This window comes from Cydia fagiglandana, chromosome 12 (genome assembly GCF_963556715.1).
Source record: "Cydia fagiglandana chromosome 12, ilCydFagi1.1, whole genome shotgun sequence".
In the NCBI taxonomy this organism is placed as follows: Eukaryota; Metazoa; Arthropoda; class Insecta; order Lepidoptera; family Tortricidae; genus Cydia; species Cydia fagiglandana.
In genome coordinates, this window is record NC_085943.1 from 18,466,229 (window position 1) to 18,487,348 (window position 21,120).

At 43.9% G+C, this 21,120-nt stretch overlaps 1 protein-coding gene and 1 long non-coding RNA gene across 2 annotated transcripts in view; one reads left to right on the top strand and one right to left on the bottom strand.

The window, feature by feature from the left end:
- The window catches only part of LOC134669710 (uncharacterized), a 38,913-nt gene that overhangs the window by 2,223 nt on the left and 15,570 nt on the right, over positions 1–21,120 (top strand). The window lies entirely within an intron of this gene.
- Positions 16,531–18,582, bottom strand: LOC134669684 (uncharacterized). Its single transcript, XM_063527360.1, has 2 exons — positions 17,154–18,582; positions 16,531–16,633 (listed from the first exon to the last, which is right to left on the bottom strand). The coding sequence occupies exons 1-2, from the start codon at positions 18,336–18,338 to the stop codon at positions 16,553–16,555; spliced, it is 1,266 nt and encodes a 421-aa protein (XP_063383430.1). The 5' UTR covers positions 18,339–18,582; the 3' UTR covers positions 16,531–16,552.

Consider the following 21,120-nt stretch of genomic DNA (forward strand, 5'->3'; position numbering starts at 1 on the left):
GGTGAGTCTGCGGTAGCCAGATCCCGGTAATCCGTTCAAGGGCCGCCGGCGTTATGACATTTTACACTTCCAACCTGGAGCATAGGTCCCGCTCTTGCGACTCCACTCTGGCCGGCCAATCAAGGCAAGCACAGAGGCGAGGGCCAGATGACAGGGCCCTATTATTATTATTATTAACTACCGGATTTGACGCAAACGCAAAATGTATAATTTTACTGTATTAATATATTATATATAACTTTCAGTGACGAGCGAGGACAAGAGGTTTCCTTAGAGCTAGACCTAAGTTAGTAGCAATTTTGATAGCCGAGACTGTGCAATAGAGATTAGTGTGCTATTTATACGTCATAATGTCATAGAAAATTGGACGTTTAGAATAACACTTGCAGTCTGGGCTATCAAAATCGTTGCCAGCTTGGTCTAACTCTAGCAATCTGAACTCGTTGTCCTTAAGTCATTATACTGTTGTTATTTAGCTATTGCAGCACTAAGTTCTCGCATCGTCTAACGGCTCGATTCTGAAAATGTATTAGATATCTACTAGACCTCAACAAGTTACGATATGGATAATTTAAAGATATTTGTAAGATAGATATGTCAAATTTGACGTTTTCGCGATTCTGGAGGCCCTCTTGAACGATTTCGACAAGTTATGACTTAGATATTCAAGTCACATCTAGTCGATATCTAATGTAAATCTAGTTGATCTCTATATCGTTTCTAGATCTTGTGATTATCTCGTTTCCCGAATACGCATGTAAATGAGCCCTTACGATCACAGGAGAGAGGACCATTTTTAACAAGCTTTTATTAGGTCGACCTGTATGTAACTATGTAATGGAATCTAAGGTAACTAATTTAACCATCTTCCAAGGATCGTAGCGTCATGAAAATTGGCAGCTGTATGTAGTTCTGATGACAATACAATAACGTGGTACTGTCGAACTGATCTGATGATGGAGACAGGAGGTGGTCATAGGAACTTTGTGATGAAACAACGCAACCTAATTGTGTTAGGGGTTTTTAGAATTGTCTTGATGAGTATCAGTTGTCTGTCGTAAGAAAAGCTTGTACCAAAAATGAATTTTTTGCCAATAACTTATTAGGGAATGCCTAGCTACTCCCGGTACTGGGGAGTAGCTAGGTAAAAATTGCAGGAGGAGAACCGGGAATTCCCCGGTTCAGAATTATTTATTTTTTAAATGGACAATAAATAAACCAGAAGCACATCACCCCAGCCATTTTAATCATTAAGATTACCTATAGTCTGTATCTTTAGGTATTTAAATAAAAGTAAACAAACAATTTGTACACTGTCGGGTAGTTACGCCTGGATCTGTCACTGAACCACCTGACTTTAACCTACATTATACTAAATACCTGTGAGTTCCTATAATTGGCTTTCTGTATCCACTATAATTTCTATGGTATTGTCATAGCTGTTGGATCTCCAAATAAATAAAATAAAATAAATTATTTGAAAGTCTAATGTTTTCATCTACCCTCATCTGGGTTAAGGTGCCATTTGAGGGTAAATTTTGTTTACTTTTATAATAATAATAATAATAACGACGGTTTAATAGCGAAGAGTCTCGACCAACATCTCGAGAGACTCTCGCTAGGTGGTTGGATCAAGGGACAGATGCAGAAGGCGGTGATCTTGGACACGGCGCGGATAGTACGTCGGTTCCTCTCTCTGCAGCCCTGACCACCGGTAGCTTGGGCCTTGCCCCGCTGCTGGCGGCACCCTAGGTTAGGTTTTTTATAATGTGTTTATATGTATTTTTATTGTTTTGTAAGTGTTTTTATATTTTACTTTTATATTCATATTATAAAAATACCTAACCTAAGACGATAAATAAATAAAGAGAAAATAATAATAACCCCGCGGGGGCAGCTTGTGGCGAGCTGACGGTGAGTGGCGACACCGCGGACCCCTATTCCAGAGGGCCCTGTCACCTGGCCCTCGCCTCTGTGCTTGCCTTGATTGGCCGGCCAGAGTGGAGTCGCAAGAGCGGGACCTATGCTCCAGGTTGGAAGTGTAAAATGTCATAACGCCGGCGGCCCTTGAACGGATTACCGGGATCTGGCTACCGCAGACTCACCTCTCGACAACCTCACAGCCGCTCCAAAGTGTTGCCCTGTTGTCGCACTGTGCGTGCGGCCATTGCGGGGCCCACTCAATGAGCTGGCGAGTCACCACCTGTCTTATACAATTTTGAGACTGATTGTCACGGCAGGTGTCCGCTAGTCTCTCCCATAGCCCATTATCCAGTCCATCCAACTTTCAAATCTATAGCCCATGACCTTAGTTCCCATCGCAGCACAAAAGTGTTGCACTGCAATAGTCTTTGCACCTGGCGGGGACCATCTCTTGATGTATCACATTGTGCGTTCGGGGATGGTATCCGCCACGTGTATCCCTTGCTTTTAGATTAAAGTGTCTTAAAGGGCCTCTGCGCTGTTGGCTTCGGCCCCACGTACGCCTCCCAAAGGTCCGGGACCCCATGGTCCCGAGATGTGGCAAAGACATACAAATAATAATAATATTCTTTATTGTGCACAAACAATAACATAACTTTATTTAACATAACTTTGAACATACAATACAAATACTCTTTATTGCACACCTCATTACGTACATATTTTGTCTAAGGTGTAGAGTTTTTGAAGTTAGGGCTTGTTGAGTTAGAAGCTTTGGCTCTACAAGAGATCATGATAACCAGGGGTCGGACAAAAAGTGCGGATGACGTAAATATGACGTAATCTTGCACACAGGTGCTTGATGTTTGAGTTTGTATTTAAACTTCCGTGTGACATGTAGTAACAAAGTAGTATTAATGAAGTAACAAAATAATCGTAAATAAATCCATGGAATTAATAATACAGGTGGTAGGGTGATGAAGTGAATAAAATAAATTTCACGAATATGTAAATGTCTTTTAATATTGCTTACCTTCGTTGGTATATCTTGATTACAGCAAGAGCAGTATACGTGTTTGTCACGTACCTCCAAAAACGGAAAATTGCCACAATATTCGAGTAAAGATGACATTTTAGAGCGTTTTCTTATACATTAGTAAATATACATTTTAGCTAAAATATATAATCGTGAAGATACAATAGCTAAACAATAACGAAGTCAATTTATTGTTCATCTGATTGACAATGTGTCAGTCAAAAACGTACTTACTCATTTCAAGTGGCGATATCGTTTAATAAAGAGGTTGATAAATGATAAGTGATAATTGTTTATGAAAATCAAAAATACTATTTGAAATCATCCTATAAGTGGTTTGACGTCATCCACACTTTTTGTCCGACCCCTGATGATAACTTTTTGACAGTGCGAGCCTTATGGTTTCGTCTTGGCAACATTTTACATGAACATGTTTTTGATGGCATTAAAGGGTTAAGTACCTTCCTAAGTGGAAATTAGTAAGTCCGAAGTATGGGTTTTCTCTACCAATCGAAAATGGTGCATGGGACTTACTACTAGTTTAAACTATAATTTACCTTCATAGCTTCCGGTGAACATATAAGCATGTCCAATGATCGGATAGGCTTTCAGCCCTGAAGGTGCCTGCTTAGCAAGTCGGTAGAGCCTACGACGCGACAGGTAGTAGTACGCGGCACCGACTGCTGCCGCCACCAGCAGAAGCTGCCAAAACATTTTAACCCCTATGACTATGCGAAAAGGGCTTCAAATAGCTCTACATAAGCTGTGACTTCGATAAGCACACAGTACAAAATTTTACACTTTCTTTCCCGGTTGCTCAAGATTTAATTGGTATGTACCTATACGTTAATGTTTAACTTCCGCACTTCGCGCTAAGCTATAGCCAAATGATTTGACATCTCAATCGGCTTTCGTCTGAGGGCCTCTTAACCTTGTCTAAACATGGCGCCGTAGTAACTATACATAAATTAAACGCTTCCATGGCTACTCGACTACTTTATCATAAGAATTTCCAACATAAAATGACCTGTGACCATTGACTTATACCGGGTGTGGCCTGTAACACGAGCTAATAATTTAAACATAGATTGTATTGTACTCCTCAAACGGTGACACTTTTGTTCAACAACTTTTAAAAATTATGAAGTAATTAGACTCCCTATTTTTCATACAAAATAAATATTATCTTCAATGGACGCCATCGGCACGCCATATCATTGTGATTGACGTTGCTTGTCACGCCTTAAGCATAACAAAATTCGCAATACATTGCGGCTTAGAATAATCTCTTACCTGCAGGCAAACTGTAAATACAGTTTTGCAGGGACCTGTTCAATTATATGTTCTGTACTGTGTGTTAATAATACTAAATAAAAAAAATAAAAATAAAAAAGAAATTTTAAAGTGTATTAAAAATCAAACCACAAGTTATTTTTAAAAGTCGCTGAACAAATGTGGGTCAGTATGAGGAGTACATACAGCCTACAGTTTAATTTTTTGCTCATATTACAGGCCACATCCGGTATGGAAAATTTTGTTCCGCGCTTGATGCAGGGTGGGGATTAGCTTATTGATGTTTTTGACGAAGCATGTGGCGGAGTACCTTTGTATTTGTTTATTTATTTTAATCTTTATTGCACAATACATGAAGGTACAAATTACGGACTTAATGCCTTAAGGCATTCTCTACCATATTCATTCTTGTTTAAGTATGTGATTAAAAAAAAAACATGGGATTCACTTTATTCAAGGTAATTATCATTAATTACCTCGAATAAAGTAAATTTTGGGAATCTCAGGAAAGCCAAACTATACTGGTGATGAGCTACACGATGGAATAAGTTTGTGAATCGGGTACCTACCCATGTGACCTACAACTCCTACAAGTAAAATAAGTTAAAGGTGTAGCTATTGACCCACTGTTTCCGCCTTGACCTACATGAACATATTTTTTGGGTAGCTACCCAAAAAATAATTTTTTTGTAAAATAGCTGTTAACCTTTAAATTTTCGACAAGCAGAAACGTCTGCGAACGATGCTATTAAGCTTAGAATAAATTTTTAAAAGTGGAAAAATTACTGTCTTGGGTGAGACTTGAACTCACGGCCTCTGGATCGATACTCCAGCGCTCTGCCATCTGAGCTATTTAACTAATTGTTACTGCCATCTGAGCTATTTAACTAATTGTTAATAACAAGAATCTTCCGCGTAGAAATATTAAAGTGGATATGGTCGACATGACGACTAACAATCAAAAAGATGAAATTAGGCACAACCGTTGACTTATACTTATCTCAGCCATCTCAGGACGAGCCTTACGGGCATCGAAGTAGCATCCTATAGAAGTGGTATACGCGTGCCTCCGTGAGGGACAAAACATACGCAAATGCGACACTGTGATTGGTCGAATTCATTTGTTGCCCACCATTATCAATACTAAAAAAAAGGTGGGGAACAAATAAAATGTGAGACTGTGACAAGGACAAACAATAATACTCTTACTGAAACATACATAAGACTATCCCGTTCTGTCTGCTATCCCCACCACTCATGCCCAATCCAGTTTAATACTAGATTCATGCTTACGGGCACTAAAAATGGTACTAGCTCAGCGGAGTCACTCACGAATTCGAGCAAATCGTGCAGTCTACGCAACTAGTTGCGACCAATCGCGCGCGTGATGCGAAACTCATCAACCAATCGCGTTGTAGCGATGTCACACCGCTGTATTGGACCCATTCTTATTGCCCCTAAAAGGCCAGTCCTGAGATAAGTATACGTCAATGCGCAGAACTGAACTTTTCAACCCTGGGTCCCAGGGCCACCAGGGGGTCGTCCATTATTTACGTCACACGATTTTCTAGGTTTTTTGACCCCTCCCCCCCTCCTTGTCACACTTGGTCACATTTGGCAAACCCCTCCCCCCCTAGTGTGACGTCACATTTTTTCTACGAAATCGCCATATCGAATTAAGTAAGTACCTAAGACAAAGATGGCGAGCGCAGGTCGCTTTTCCCGCCATGTCAGCCTTAACGATGTTATCCGCCGAGCTCTTGTCAGTGTGGGCGTGCCATCCGTGTTGGAGCCTCCCGGTCTTGTGCGCGACGACGGAAAGAGGCCCGACGGAATGACCCTTATCCCCTGGCGGATGGGACGGCCGCTTATCTGGGATGCAACTTGCGTGGATACTCTGGCGCCGTCCCATTTAGCCGCTACTTCGTTAAGGCCTGGCGGAGCGGCGGCAGCAGCTGAGGCTCTGAAACGTCGCAAATATGCTGGACTTTCGGCAAATCACTTGTTTTCGGCATTTGCGGTTGAGACTTTGGGACCTTGGTGTCAGGATGCGCTCAGTTTATATAAAGATTTGAAGAAGATGCTCCTTGACACCACCAGGGATCCTAGGGCTGGCTCATTCCTTGGCCAAAGAATTGGAGTTGCCATCCAGCGGGGGAATGTGGCCAGCATTATGGGCACCCTTCCGCAGGGATCGGATCTGGGGGACTATTTGTGTTAGTTTTAATTTAGTTTTTATTTAATTGTAAGTTATTTTATAAGGTTAGATCCCACCAAAAACATTCTGTAAAAAACTAGCCAAGTCTCGATGGAGCTGCTTGTTTATCTCTAAAAAGTAATGAAATCTAGACAAAGTCGTGCCAAGTCTAAGGTTCCTTACTGCGATTTCTTTATTATTATAGTTAATGTTGTGTGACTTGGCCGTTGAAGGGTACACAAGGGTACAAAACCAGGTGCTCCATGACACCATTGCACCAATCTGTCGCCAGAACCGCTACCCATTGACGATGGAAAATTGCCACTTGGAAGACGTTGATTCAATAACCAGTCAATTGTAGGCTTGATAAAGCTGCGTATTTCAATAATACTTATGTATGGGCGAGCCTGAAACAAACCCTTCTTTTTGGTGCAATGGCAGATTGGTGCAATGGTGTCATGGAGCACCTGGTTTTGTACCCTTGTGTACCCTTCAACGGCCAAGTCACACAACATTAACTATTTTATTTATTTATTTAATCTTTATTGCACAAAAGAAAAATCTTATAGTACAAAAGGCGGACTTAATGCCATAAGGCATTCTCTACCAGTCAACCTTAAGGCTAAGCAGAGATTGTGAGCGGTGCTATAATTACAACAGCAAAACGAACAATAAATTACGTATAACATATTAATTACCTATACAAATATACTGTACACATATACTATAATATATATATACATATATATATATATATATATATATATATAAATATATAAATAAATAACGACGAAACATATTATGAAACTAATAATACACTAAGATTTTTTCATTCTGCTAGCAAAGAAAGCACGTACGGATTTTTTGAAAGCGAACTTATTAGGCGCATTTTTTATGTTAAAAGGAAGTCCGTTCCAAAGACGCGCTACCTGCACAGTGAACGAATTCGACATGAACCCGGTTCGGTGAGGAGGGATGGACAGAGACATATTGCCAGAAGAGCGAAGTTGGCGGACGCGAGAAACGCCGTAGTATTGAAAGAAGGATTTGAGGTATTCCGGAGAGAGTGGATCATTAAGCACAGAAAAAAGAGTGGAAAGCAAGCGAATGTTGCGACGTTGTCGGATGGGAAGCCAGCCAAGCTGAGAGCGAAAAGAAGAAACGTGATCATATTTGCGGAGGCAGAAAATGAAGCGAATGCAGTTATTAAGCAGGCGATCCAATTTATCAAGAAGCTCTTCGTTTAAGTCCGGATAACAGACATCACCATAGTCAATAATGGGTAGTAAAAGGGCGTTAACTAATGCAACTTTAGTTTTGACCGGTAAGAAGTGTTTCAGTCTGTTCAGATAATGAAGGGAGCCCATGACCTTACGACTGATTTCAGTAACCTGTGCTCTCCAACTCAAGGTGTTATCGAAAAGAACGCCCAAGTCTTTAACGCTCTGACTAAATGTTATTGGGGAGCCGTTAAAGCTTACAGGTGCAAGTGCATCCAAGTCTAGTTTTTCAAGCTGCTTGGAACTATCTATAACAATAGCCTGGCACTTTGACGGATTTACAAACAGGCCGAACCTCTCAGACCACTTCTGGATATGAAAAAGGTCCAGGTTAAGTTTATCAATGCAAGTTGGGAGGTCAGTCACGGAGCACTGGTCGTAGAGTTGCAAGTCGTCAGCATACAGATGGTAGGAACAGCGAAGGTCAGGTGTAATAAAATTAATAAAGGTGGAAAAAAGAAGTGGGGATAAAATACCTCCTTGGGGCACGCCAGTCGCCAGATCATACCAGTCAGACAAAGACCGGTCAACTCGGACTGCCTGCTGGCGCCCCCGCAAGTAGGCAGCCAACCAGTGAAGGGCTATATCAGAGACTCTCATATGTTTGAGCAAGGCAAGGAGAATGTCATGGTCAACGGTATTAAATGCGTTAGAGAAGTCAATAAGAATAAGGACCGTGACCATTTGATTCTCCATGCCCCGCCTGATGTCTTCAGTTACCTTAATAAGCGCAGTACTGGTGCTATGACTTGGCCGGAAACCAGACTGCAAAGGGCTTAAAAGGTTGTGCGAGTAAACGAAGGCCGAAAGTTGCTTATGCACAACCGCTTCAGCGATTTTCGAAAGGAAAGGGAGAATTGAAATGGGCCTAAAATTACTGAGAATGGTGGGATTACTAATTTTAGGCAGCGGAATCACAAAAGCTTTACGCCAAAGAGAAGGGAATTCACCAGAGGCCAGTGAAGAGTTGATGATGTCAGCTATCACAGGAAGCACACAGTCGAGGACTGACACAATCATGTAACGACTGACATCATCACAACCCACGGCTTTTGACTTGATAGCCTTAATAATGACTTTTATGTCACTTTCAGAGACAGGACAGAATGAGAAAGAATCTGTGACAGGAGAAGTCAAAGAAGAGATGTCAGAGAGGGTAGAGGCCTTAATAGCGGTGTCAATAGAAGGAGCGGAGGAAAAATGCCTGTTAAGGTCATTTAGAGAAAATGAGCTGCCATTAAAACTATTGGGGGGTTTTCCCAGGCCAAGAGATCTGAGGAATTTCCAAACATCGGCCATAGACGAAGAGGAAACATTACGGTGAATAAAATGACGCTTCGCTGTGCGTACCATCTGGTTGCAACGATTACGAGCTGCCTTAAAGAGTTTCCAATTGTCATCCGTGCGGTCACGTTTAAAGAGCCCGAAAGCTCTATTCCTCCTCCTCATTGCCATTCGGACGCCCTCAGTGATCCAAGGAGCCGGCGGTCGCCGAACTCTAACTGTATGAACAGGCGCATGTTTGTCGAAAAGCCCTAAAATCGCATCATTAAACAGAGAGACCTTAGCGTCATTTGATGAGGTCGAGAGCACAGGAGACCAATCGATAGCAGCGGCGTCATTTAAAAGAGATTCAGTATTAATCTTGGCGTAGCTACGCATATGAATGAGAGTAGGTTTGCATTTAGGTGCCTTGATTTTGTAGGATGCAAATACAAGGTCGTGGTGAGAGAAACCTGGCGCCATGAACTGACCATGCTTGGTGACAAGATTTGGCGATGAAGTAATGATCACATCGAGCCAAGTATCCGATGACGCCGTATGATGAGTGGGGCCCAATGGGAGAAGAGAGAAGCTGACCGACTGAAGTAGTGACCTAAGTTTACGAGAATGTGATGTGTCTTTCAAAAGGTCAGTGTTTAGATCCCCCATGATCAGGTGATGTGTGTAATCAGAACTCACGGACTCCAGAATCCGTTCCAGATGAGAAAAATAATCAACGGTAGGGGGACTATAAATGACACCCAGTACTGCCTTAACCCCTTTGACATTCACCTCGAGAAATATCCATTCCGCTGAGCCAGAGTAAAGAGAAGGAGTCGAATTGAGCAATTTGTACGGAATGGTACTTCTAAGGTAAATGGCTACGCCACCACCACCGATTCGGTCATTCCTGATCAACACATATCCAGGTAAGGCATAGGAGGTCGAGACGAGGGTAGGCTTCAACCAGCTTTCCGACACCAAGATGGCATGGACAAAGTCGGACTGAAATGTCTCAATAAGCTCGCTATAGTGAGAGGGGATACTTTGGGCATTAATATGGCATACATTAAAGTCACCGGAGTTGAGAAATTCGCGAGACACGAGAGAGCCCAAAGAATGAGAAGTATCTAAGGAATCTACAGAATGAAAAGAAATACTGTCAATACTAGCAGAATAAAAAGTTTCATCGTCCGACATAAATAATTAAAATACGTAATAAATATATATCAATATAAATACAAAAGTTGATAAGACTAAATTATAATTGCAAGATATAACAATGAAAATGAAAATAAACACACACCCCTGCTTATCCTGCTGGTTAGCTTGTGAGATTACAAAAAAAAAAATACAGTAAACAGAAATAAAAACAAAGTAAAAAATTGTAAGGCAGCAAGTCAAGATTATTATCATAATATGAGTGAGGTAAACAGAAACGGTTTAAACATTGACTCAAACTCTCCAGACTCAACTAACGTCAAAAATATCAAATGTACCAAATGTCAATGTCACTGTCAGAATGCTGTCAGACATCTATAGTGTATACAACATTATTTGCGGTATTTGACGTCTGTCACTCACAACAGCAATACTACGTAAAATATCTTGCACATCGAAATCACAAAGGAAAACAACTGCACTGCAAACGTTTACGTTCTACGTCTTTTTTTTTTAATTTTAGGGTTGGCCGGTCACCATCGTTATGAATCGGTAGTCGTCTAAGTAAATCGATATTAATTTTTCATTTTTCTTTTAATAAAAGTAAGGAAAAGGTGGATAATTAACTGTAAATATGGATATATTTATCGTCACCTAACAGACAACAAATTTGACGCAGAAATAACATAAATAAACTTTAAAATAGATCCCCAGTTAGTTTAGATGTTGACGATGGGTGCGACCTACTCGGTCGGTGTATTAAATGCATTTACCTTGCGGGAAAACCATATAATTCTAGCTTTATTTAAATCTCAAATAAAAATTCATTATACGTCACAATTCGATACCTCAGTCTACGTGCCATCCAATCGTAATCGCTTGCTGTGACAATCGATTTGGGTTAGTTACATCTCTATATACGTCAGTCACAATGTGTCAAATAACGCAAATAATATTGCATACAGGTGAGTGCAAAAACAAACAAAATTATACATGAAAAGACGGGTAAGGAGATGTAAATATAGAAAATGTTAAGAAATGGACTATCAACTGCTTACTGCCATGGTGAACAGAAGAAACAAATAGTCAGGAGAGAAATGGAATAGGTACAACACACTACAAACTTAAACTATGATTTCACGGCGCGCCGAGACCGGCCGGCCTGGTTGCTGGGGACATCTACCGCATCTACGACGGCATTCTTCGCACCAGTGGCGGCGGGGTCAGGCGTCGACGACGAACCGGGTTGCTGGTTGTCGCTATGAGGCTTCAGGCGCTCAACATCTTCACTCGATTCAATCCGTTCACGCTTACCGGAGGCCAACTTTACAAAGATGCTGCCGTCGATGGACCAGCAGCTTCTCATCCCAAAAGCTTTACGTGACTGCACAAACAATGCTTGCCGCTGAGGCGTAAGGAACTCAGAAATGGCATAAGTGGTTCCCTTACAGGAGGTCTTCTTCTGCCACACAGTTGACTTTAGGTGCATATCAGTGAACCTCACAAGAATAGGCCTGTTGCGACCCTCAGACGGCTTGCCAAGTCGGTGACATGCTTTAAATGAAGCAGCTGAGATGCCGGAGATTTTTAGTTGATCAGTAATAATGCCAGCGATGCGCAAACTTACAGTTTCAGCCGGATCCTCAGGAACACCATTGAAGAGTAGATACTTTCTCCGATGTCTCATCTCCATAACATCCTGAGCGCGGCTAAGGCTTTTAATCTGGTCCCCAAGAAGTTTCATCAAGCTCAGAGTTTGCTCCTTAAAAATTGAGAATTCATCGCTAAGACTGGTGACTGTGGCCTTCGCTGCCGGCGACCTGTGTAGCTTGGCCTCAAATTCATTGAGCATCTTCTCCACTCTTGTCTCCAGTGACTTCTGTGACTCGGCAATATCCGTGTAGCTTGACATAGTTGTTTTGTTGCTCTTATAGGTTATGTACTTGACAGTTAAGTAACCAGCAGGACAGCAAGCAAAGAAATATTGATAATTAACACATGTACAGTGTCAAAAATATTACTGCAGTGAATTTACAGGTTAATTAGCACTTATCAGTGAAAAGGGCTTAAAAATGTAAGTATTTAATATAGTTTGCAATAAATAATTCAACAGTGCAATGTTACTTTTTTTATGTCTACCGCCCAAAAAATACCGCCCAACTATAATAATAAAGAAATCGCAGTAAGGAACCTTAGACTTGGCACGACTTTGTCTAGATTTCATTACTTTTTAGAGATAAACAAGCAGCTCCATCGAGACTTGGCTAGTTTTTTACAGAATGTTTTTGGTGGGATTTCACTTCTTTTTGTAGTGAAAGCGTTGCGAGACTTGCACCTTTTTACATGTAATGTTTTTGATGGGATCTCATCTCTTTTTGTAGGCAGTCCTTCTTTTCGGGTACTCATACCCATACTATGTATACACATATCATAACTAAACATATCTTCATTCATACTCACATCGTACATCGTAGTGTACCTTTACTTTACCTACTATTTGTAGGAACTGCAACAGTAACTTTGTAATATCATATATTTATATGGGATTACAAACTTACTTATGCAGTTCTTAGATCTTTAAAACGTGACTGATATTGCAATATTTTTAGGTTTTCCCTTTATGTGGCCATTAAACCCTAACTCTGTACCAAATTTCAGCTCTCTGAGTTTATGGGAAGTACTAGTTCTATTCTGATGATCATGAGTGAGTTTCATAAATGCGAAACTTTGCTTTCGCTTAACTTCGGAACTAAATGACCTACAGACTTGAAATTTTGGATTTTAAGTATGTGATTATAGCTTACTGGATGACCAAAATTTCTGCGTTCTGGTCTTATCCAGAGGTTCTCAAATAGGGGCCTGAAAATGCGGCGAAATGGTTCCAGTAAAGGATGGTACGGCAGTGCTTGCTTCGCGCTCGACTTGGCGGGGGCACTGCCGTGCCCCCCGATTTAGATGCGTTAAAATGTTTTTTTTGAGTACCTAAGTATTATTAATATTTTATCAAAATATTTTTGACGTAAATATTAGTAATTTTATAACCCAAAACTGCTTAGGAAAGAAAATTAAACGAATAAAAACGATTATCGTTTTAAAAACTTGTTATTTAAATGTACAGCGAATAAAATAATTTAAATAAATTTTCGGTTACTGATGAAGTTAAAGTGACGTCACAAAGTTTGTGTCTCCCCCCTCCCACATGTCACAATATGTCACATTTTCTTGACCCCCTCCCTCCCCCTAAACGTGTGATGTAATTAATGGATGACCCCCAGGGACCAAAGGCGCGTTGTACGAGCCCTCGACGATCCCGAACTCACAAGCGATATTGAACCTAAGGAGAGACTTTGCCTCCTTGTGTGTGTTCAATTGCTTGTATAAGGGGCTTTGCTCGGTTTGACATGATGCCGGTTGTCTGAAGAATTGTTTGACACTGTATGTGTCTACGTCACAAGGCGGTTAGCCCGGACTCCCGTGGTCGCGTTCCTATACTTCTCTTTCCTTTGGTGCTCGTTGCTGGTGAGGAGCGCCTCCACCGCTCCGGTGTGACGCCTCGCGTGGTCCGGTAGGAGCTAGGCCTTCCAAAGCCTGCTGTGATGCCGCTGAGGACCCTGGCCGTTCCGGCCTGGGTGGTTCGGGTAGGTGTGGCGATGAAAAGAAACTCAATGTTTCATATGCACGTATATTTTACGTTAATCTACACTTATTCGTTCGTACACTGACGCCTGATGCGTGACAATCGTGACACGACAACTACTATTCTTAGAAAATAACTATACTGAAAACACACGCGGCGTGGTCAATGGCTGCGGCCAAGTCTAGCTTCAAACCCGGCAGGAATGCAACCTACGTGCGTTCGCTACAACGCTCCGAATCGTCCTCGTCCGGAAATAGAATCCATCGATATGAAGTTTTACCATAATGAATGTAGTGACATACCATTTAAGTTACGCTTGAGCCTCTAGGAAATTGGCCTACGATTATTGCACACGGCACATGTGAAAGGTGCTTGCACTTGGCGTAAACATTCCTGCGGGGGGGAGGCCAGAGTTGAGCTGATACCTTGAAGCACAATGGATTAGCTAGTCTAACTTACAGCACTATCAAACATTGACCACAGCAAAGTGGTGACATGAAAGAACAAGTAACCAACTAAATACTTATAAAGAAACAGTACCTAGTACAGTTGCAATTAGAAATCAGTGAGTCATCTTGATATAAATAAATTCAATTTAAACAGTAGGTACCATAAGTTGTTAACATGTGACAATACCAAAACATAACTTATAAATTAATACAGTTAAGTACACTCTACTGGTAATTTACACAATTTGACAACGGGCCGGATTAAGTCGCCGCCCTGAGTTTTTAATTTAACTGATCGTACAATATCATCTGCACCTTTAAATAATTGAATCACTCTACCTCTACGCCAGTGGAGAGGGGGTGCAGTTTCATCCTTGATTAATACTAAATCATTTAAAGCCATGTTAGGAACATGATTGTACCATTTGAGTCTGGTTTGCAAATTATTAAGGTAAGTAATATGCCATTTAGCCCAAAAGTTTTGTGAAATCTTTTGTAAAGACTGGAAATGTGATAAACATGCTACATTAGTGTCTTTCCACGGGTACTCAGGTACCGATAGCAATGGTTGCCCTATAAGAAAGTGGCCCGGAGTGAGTACTTCCAAGTCACATGGGTCCTCGGATAAAGGAACCAGAGGCCGTGAGTTAAGCACCGATTCTACTTTGGTAAATACGGTTGAAAGACCCTCGAAGGTCAGTATGCGGTCCCCTAACTCACGCTTGAGTAGGTTCTTACTACTCTTGACTGCGGCTTCTACCAAGCCTGACATGTGAGGGGCACCAGGAGGATTGAACTCCCAGCGGACACCTTGGCGACGAAATTCCTCCTGGAGGACAATTTCGTTGTCAAGTAAGAACTGACTAACCTCCTTGAGGTATGAGCTAGCACCTTTGAAATTTGTACCTTGATCGCTCCTGACTAAGGCGGGCAGCCCTCGTCGACTGACAAACCGTGTGAACGCCGCAATGAAGGCCTCGGTGCTCAGCGACGAGACGAGTTCAAGATGTACGGCTTTCGTTCCTAAACATACGAAAACACACAGATAAGCTTTGAGTGATTTAGCATTTCTGAGGTGACTACTTTTGACCCAGTAGGGACCGGCAAAATCGGTTGCTACTCCTGAAAAGGCACGAGCCGCCGTGACTCGGTCCGCTGGCAAATCTGCCATAAACGGGGCCTGCGTTGAAGCGTTGAATCTGAAACACGACATACAGCTATTGATTACGCGGGATACCACACGTCGCGCCGACGGGATCCAGTAACGTTGCCGGAGTATATTGATGAGTGCGCTCGTTGAAGCGTGACAATAGGTACGGTGATAATGCTGCATCAACATTTGAGTCCATTTATGGTCTTTAGGTAGAAGGTATGGGTGCTTAGCATCGTAACGTAAGCATGAATGCCGCAGTCGCCCTCCGACGCGAATGAAGTGATTCTCATCTACGAAAACGCTGAGTTTTTGAAGTGACTTGCAAACAATCTTGCCTCCTTTCAATAACACGATTTCATCTCTGTAAGCATCCAGTTGAACGTACTTAATCCAGTGGTTCATTGCCTCACGATTTTCGTCGATCGTTAGCGTAGGGCGAACGTTCCGTTGCGCTTTCGGCAAACGAACGTTCTTACAAAATCGCAATACGTATGACGTCACATTGATAAGCTTGTTGAACGAACTGACTCGTGATAACAGAAACTCCTCCCATGACTTCTCGGCCGGCGTAATGTGATGTAACTGTTTGAATCCGGGTAAATCTGGTGACATGGTGACCGGCATCGTCGGCCACTGTGACTCATTCGTCATTAACCATTCTGGGTTCCACCAAAGATGAAACCCGATGAGGTCCTTCGCCGTAGCCCCCCGCGATGCGACATCGGCAGGGTTCGACTCCGATCTGACATACCTCCATGTCATAGGTCGGGTTGACTGTTGAATATCTTGAACACGGTTACCTTCAAAAGTCTGTAGCACATGAGGCTTTGTGTTCAACCAACATAGCACAATTCTGGAATCTGACCAAGCATTTATGCTGTCAATCTGAACTGATTCCTCGTATGCCGCTGCGACGTGGTTTAATAACTTATAAACCAGGTGAGCTGCATTTAACTCGCTCTTCGGAATGGTTTGTTTGACTCTCCTTGACGCTACGCGAGTCTTAGCTATCACTAACCGTACTAGTACATTCCCTGACGCGTCCTCAGTCCGGAGGTACACGCAGGCTCCGTAGCCGAGCTCCGACGCATCTCCAAAGCCGTGGAGGGAGTGTGACACCGCACCGGGCAGAGTGACGCACCGCGGAATCTGTAGCTGACTCAAGTGATGTAGATCTTGAATGAGTTCATTCCATTGAAGGTCTTGAGTATGGGACAGTGGCTCATCCCACTGTAATCCATCTGTGAACAGTGATTGTAAAAACAGTTTGAATCTAAATATGATTGGTGCGCAATAGCCACACGGGTCATACAGTCTAGCTATGGTACTCAATATGCTACGTTTCGTCGTTGGTTGGCCCAACGGTATGTTGAGTTGATACGACATGGAATCTGACATGGGGTTCCACTGTATCCCTAATACCTTTATGAAACTCTTGTCGTCAGTGTCAAACTGACGAGGCATCTCACAATGCTCCTGCGGAAGATCCTGTAATAATTCTCTGCGGTTAGACGACCATTTGCGTAACTCATATCCAGCGCTCCGCATGAGTTCTATGAGTTCTGATTTGAGTTCTTGGGCCTCGGTGAGTGAATCAGCCCCAGTGAGGATGTCGTCAACATATACATCTCTGCGCATGATATGAGCAGCCGGTGAGTCTGGATGCTGGGCTTCCCAGTCATCAGCTAATCGAAGTAAGGTCCTTATCGCGATGAAAGGACTGGAGCGTAGTCCGTATGTATTGGTATTTAACTCATATACCTGTACATCCTGCGACGGATCCTCGCGCCACAGAATCAGCTGATAGCGCCTATCGCTGGGGTGTATCCACGTTTGCCGGAACATCATTCTGATGTCGGTCGTGAAGACAACTTGATGACGTCTGAAATTTAACAATATTTGAGTGATATCATTTTGAAGCGGTTTGCCTGAGTGAAGGCATTGATTGAGCGATACTCCGGTGCTTGAGTTAGCTGCAGCGTTATATACGACGCGGATCTTTTCGGATCCCTTTTTGAAAATTCCGTGGTGGGGTATTACATAGTGTTCGCTCTCGAAATTAAAGTCTGATTTGGACATATGACCAAGTGCCTCATAGTCCCTCATGAATTCCTTATATTTTTCAGCAAATACTGGATTTTTGGCCAGCCTGGCCTCCAACGAAATCAGTCTACGCATGGCTAGAGCCCTAGACTCGCCCAGCTTGGGTCGGTCTGCCCGCAGCGGCAACCGCACCATGAATTGGCCATTATCTAAACGTTGAGTAGTGGAGGTATACAACCTTTCACATTCGAGGTGTTCTGGGTGTTGCGGCCGCTCCTCGGGGGGCTGCTCCACTCTCCAAAACCTTTCTAGGACGTCCTCGAGCCGAGTAGCATGGATGCCGTAGTCCTCTACTGATGTCCCGGCGGTCGGTGTTGTTAATGATGATGGGTAATTCCAAGTTGCCCCCATCAGCACGTGACCGAAGCAGGTGCCGTACGCCTCAACACCTGGAATGTTAGTGAGTATCTTTGAACCAGTGTATATATAATTGAGCACATCCGTTCCTAGAATGATGTCCACATCCTGCGATTTATCCAAGGCAGGGTCAGCTAATTCAAGTTTTGATGAATCCAAATGAGTCCTGATCTCAGTATCATAATAAGGTATGTTTCCCGTAACCCTGTACATGACTGTAGCTACTACACTGATGATAGGCACTGTTTTCCCGCGTGGTTTGAATACAAGCTTAGCAATCGTGCCTGGCACATTTACCTTTATGTCACCTACTCCAAAAATATTATTCCCAGTAAACTGTTGGTGTACTTTGAATCTTTCTACAAATGATTTCTTCACTACGGAGCACCCCGCTCCCGAGTCAAGCAAAGCCCTAGCTTTAACATAAGACCCATTGCCTGATCTGACCATGATCACAGCTGTAGGAGAGACACGAATTGGCGCCATTCGTAGTCTTTCCTCCGGTGCACCAACAGTGGCCTGATCTCATTGTTCAGGCTCAGGACTGCTCCGAGTCCCGAAGCGCAATGAGTGGAATGACTGCTGCGCCGCTTGAACACGCGCGCCTACCTTAGCCCTCGGTATATGACCGGTGGGAATCAGCTGAGCCGGCTGAAGCGCACTATGAGGTGACCCTGTCTCCCTCCTTTGGGGTTGGTCTGGTACTGACGGCTTGGGAGACTGCGGCTTCGCAGCCCTCGGCGGAGATGTAGTCGGTCGCTGGGGAGACGGCCACCGCTCCGGCAGCGTGACTGCTCTCGACGTGCTTGGCGTGGCAAGCGGCATGACCCTTACCCGATGGACAGCTGCTTCAACTGCCATGGGTGGGGCTCTCCCCGCTGCACCACCATCGCACAGCAGTGAGTTGTGTGCGGACGACTCACACTGTGCGCACCAGTTGCGCTGCATGCACTCGCGTGCATAGTGACTGCGCAGGCATCTGAAGCATGCGCCTGACTTCCTAGCCCAGGTCTTCCGCTCCGAAATCGCCAGGTTAAGGAACTTCGGGCATTTGTACAAGCTGTGCTGGTCACTCGAGCAGTATGAGCAAAGAACAGGGGGTGAATTCACCTGATTGGTCTCTTGTTCGATGGCGAAGACCCTCGCTGGCGGTCCCGGTTTCCTGGTAGCTTGACCCGACGGCCCCGCTCTTCCTCGTGCAGGTGCGGAACCATGCTGCGCAGTTGGTTGCTCCACCGCTGCTGGCGAGACCGCTTGCTGAACCCGGCACTGCTCCTCCAACAGCGCCAGTAACTGCGTGAGAGTGGGCAACACCTCCGGATTGCCACCGTACCTCTCCTCGTATAAGGTCTTGATTCTGTTCGGTAGTTTCTGCAAAATTATAAAAACCAATAAGTATGACCACTCCGTGATTGGCTGCTTGAGCTTCTCAAGCGCCTGGACTGACTCCCGGAGCGGGTCATAGAAAGCTGAGCGTGACCCTGCACTCCAGTGCGCCACTGAAGGCAGGTTCATGATTCGGCTAATGAATGTATCCAACAGCAGCCTGTTATTCTGATACCGAGCCCGCAATAACTGTAAAGCTACCGCGTAGTTGGGTCCGTCCATCGGAAGGTGCTGTATAATGGACAGCGCCTCCCCTTGCAACGACGACCGAAGATAGTAATGTTTCTCCGCGTCGGAGATGTCCCTACTATTGACTAACGACATAAAGAGATCATAGAAGGAGAGCCACTCTGGCAGGTTGCCACTGAAGGTGGGCAGCTGCACAGAGGGCAATTTGACTTTACCTGCCTGTCCACGGGGTGTGTGTGACTGGCCAGCCTCTCCAGCCGACGCCTCGTCTAGCTGGATCAGCAGCCGGTTAACCTCGCTGAAGCACTCCTGGTATTGAAGTCGTTCCTCCTCCTCGAGCTCACCTTCGTAGGCCAGCAGTGACTCGTGGGCCTTGACGTACTCAGTATAAATAAGATCAAAGTGCCGCTTCGCCACCGACGCGGCCATGCTGTCAGGTCGTGATGTGACCGTGCCAGCATAGTCGGTCAACATTTGGTACTTGGTGCGCAGCTGCACCTTGATTGACTTTAACGACATGACGTGAATTTACTTTACGATTAATGAAAGACACTAATTTGTGACACTATTCGACTAACAGTTTACAAGTTAGGTGGCTTTGGCTTTACCTTAAAGTTGGATTTTATATTGACGATAACCTAATTAATCTATTGGCGACACTTGACGTTGACAGATAATTCTAACCTAAATGTCCCAAACTGACGTTTGCCGCGAACCGGAAATGTCCTTATGCTAAAGATGGCCGCACTCCGCACTGTACGGTCCCCGTCCGTTGCCTACGCAAGAAAATGGCGGCCGACGCCTTCCCTTTTATTACGATTTGATTTGATTTTTTCGCACTATGCCCAACCGCACCGGGCTCCGTTTCCACTGAATTTAACGGCAAAAATGAATAATGCTGACACGATGAGTACTTGAAGCGATGATTACGCTACCAATGCGATGTACCGCTGCGGTGCTCGCGTTGATGACGATGGCTTTCAATAATATCGTGCTGTAATTCCTCCCCTCATGGGCCACCAAAAATGTCTACGTCACAAGGCGGTTAGCCCGGACTCCCGTGGTCGCGTTCCTATACTTCTCTTTCCTTTGGTGCTCGTTGCTGGTGAGGAGCGCCTCCACCGCTCCGGTGTGACGCCTCGCGTGGTCCGGTAGGAGCTAGGCCTTCCAAAGCCTGCTGTGATGCCGCTGAGGACCCTGGCCGTTCCGGCCTGGGTGGTTCGGGTAGGTGTGGCGATGAAAAGAAACTCAATGTTTCATATGCACGTATATTTTACGTTAATCTACACTTATTCGTTCGTACACTGACGCCTGATGCGTGACAATCGTGACACGACAACTACTATTCTTAGAAAATAACTATACTGAAAACACACGCGGCGTGGTCAATGGCTGCGGCCAAGTCTAGCTTCAAACCCGGCAGGAATGCAACCTACGTGCGTTCGCTACAACGCTCCGAATCGTCCTCGTCCGGAAATAGAATCCATCGATATGAAGTTTTACCATAATGAATGTAGTGACATACCATTTAAGTTACGCTTGAGCCTCTAGGAAATTGGCCTACGATTATTGCACACGGCACATGTGAAAGGTGCTTGCACTTGGCGTAAACAGTATGGTAAGACGAATTTCCTTCCGCGGACGCTCCGGCTGTGGAATGAGCTTCCTGCCGAGGTTTAGTCGCGTAGGTACA

Bases quoted from the DNA above. Each gene is read 5' to 3' on its own strand.
- LOC134669684 (XM_063527360.1), bottom strand. From the start codon at position 18,338: ATGGCGCCAATTCGTGTCTCTCCTACAGCTGTGATCATGGTCAGATCA. The intron at 16,634-17,153 runs GTATATGAGTTA...CACTGTTCACAG, and splicing joins ATCCGTCGCAGGATGTACAG to ATGGATTACAGTGGGATGAG.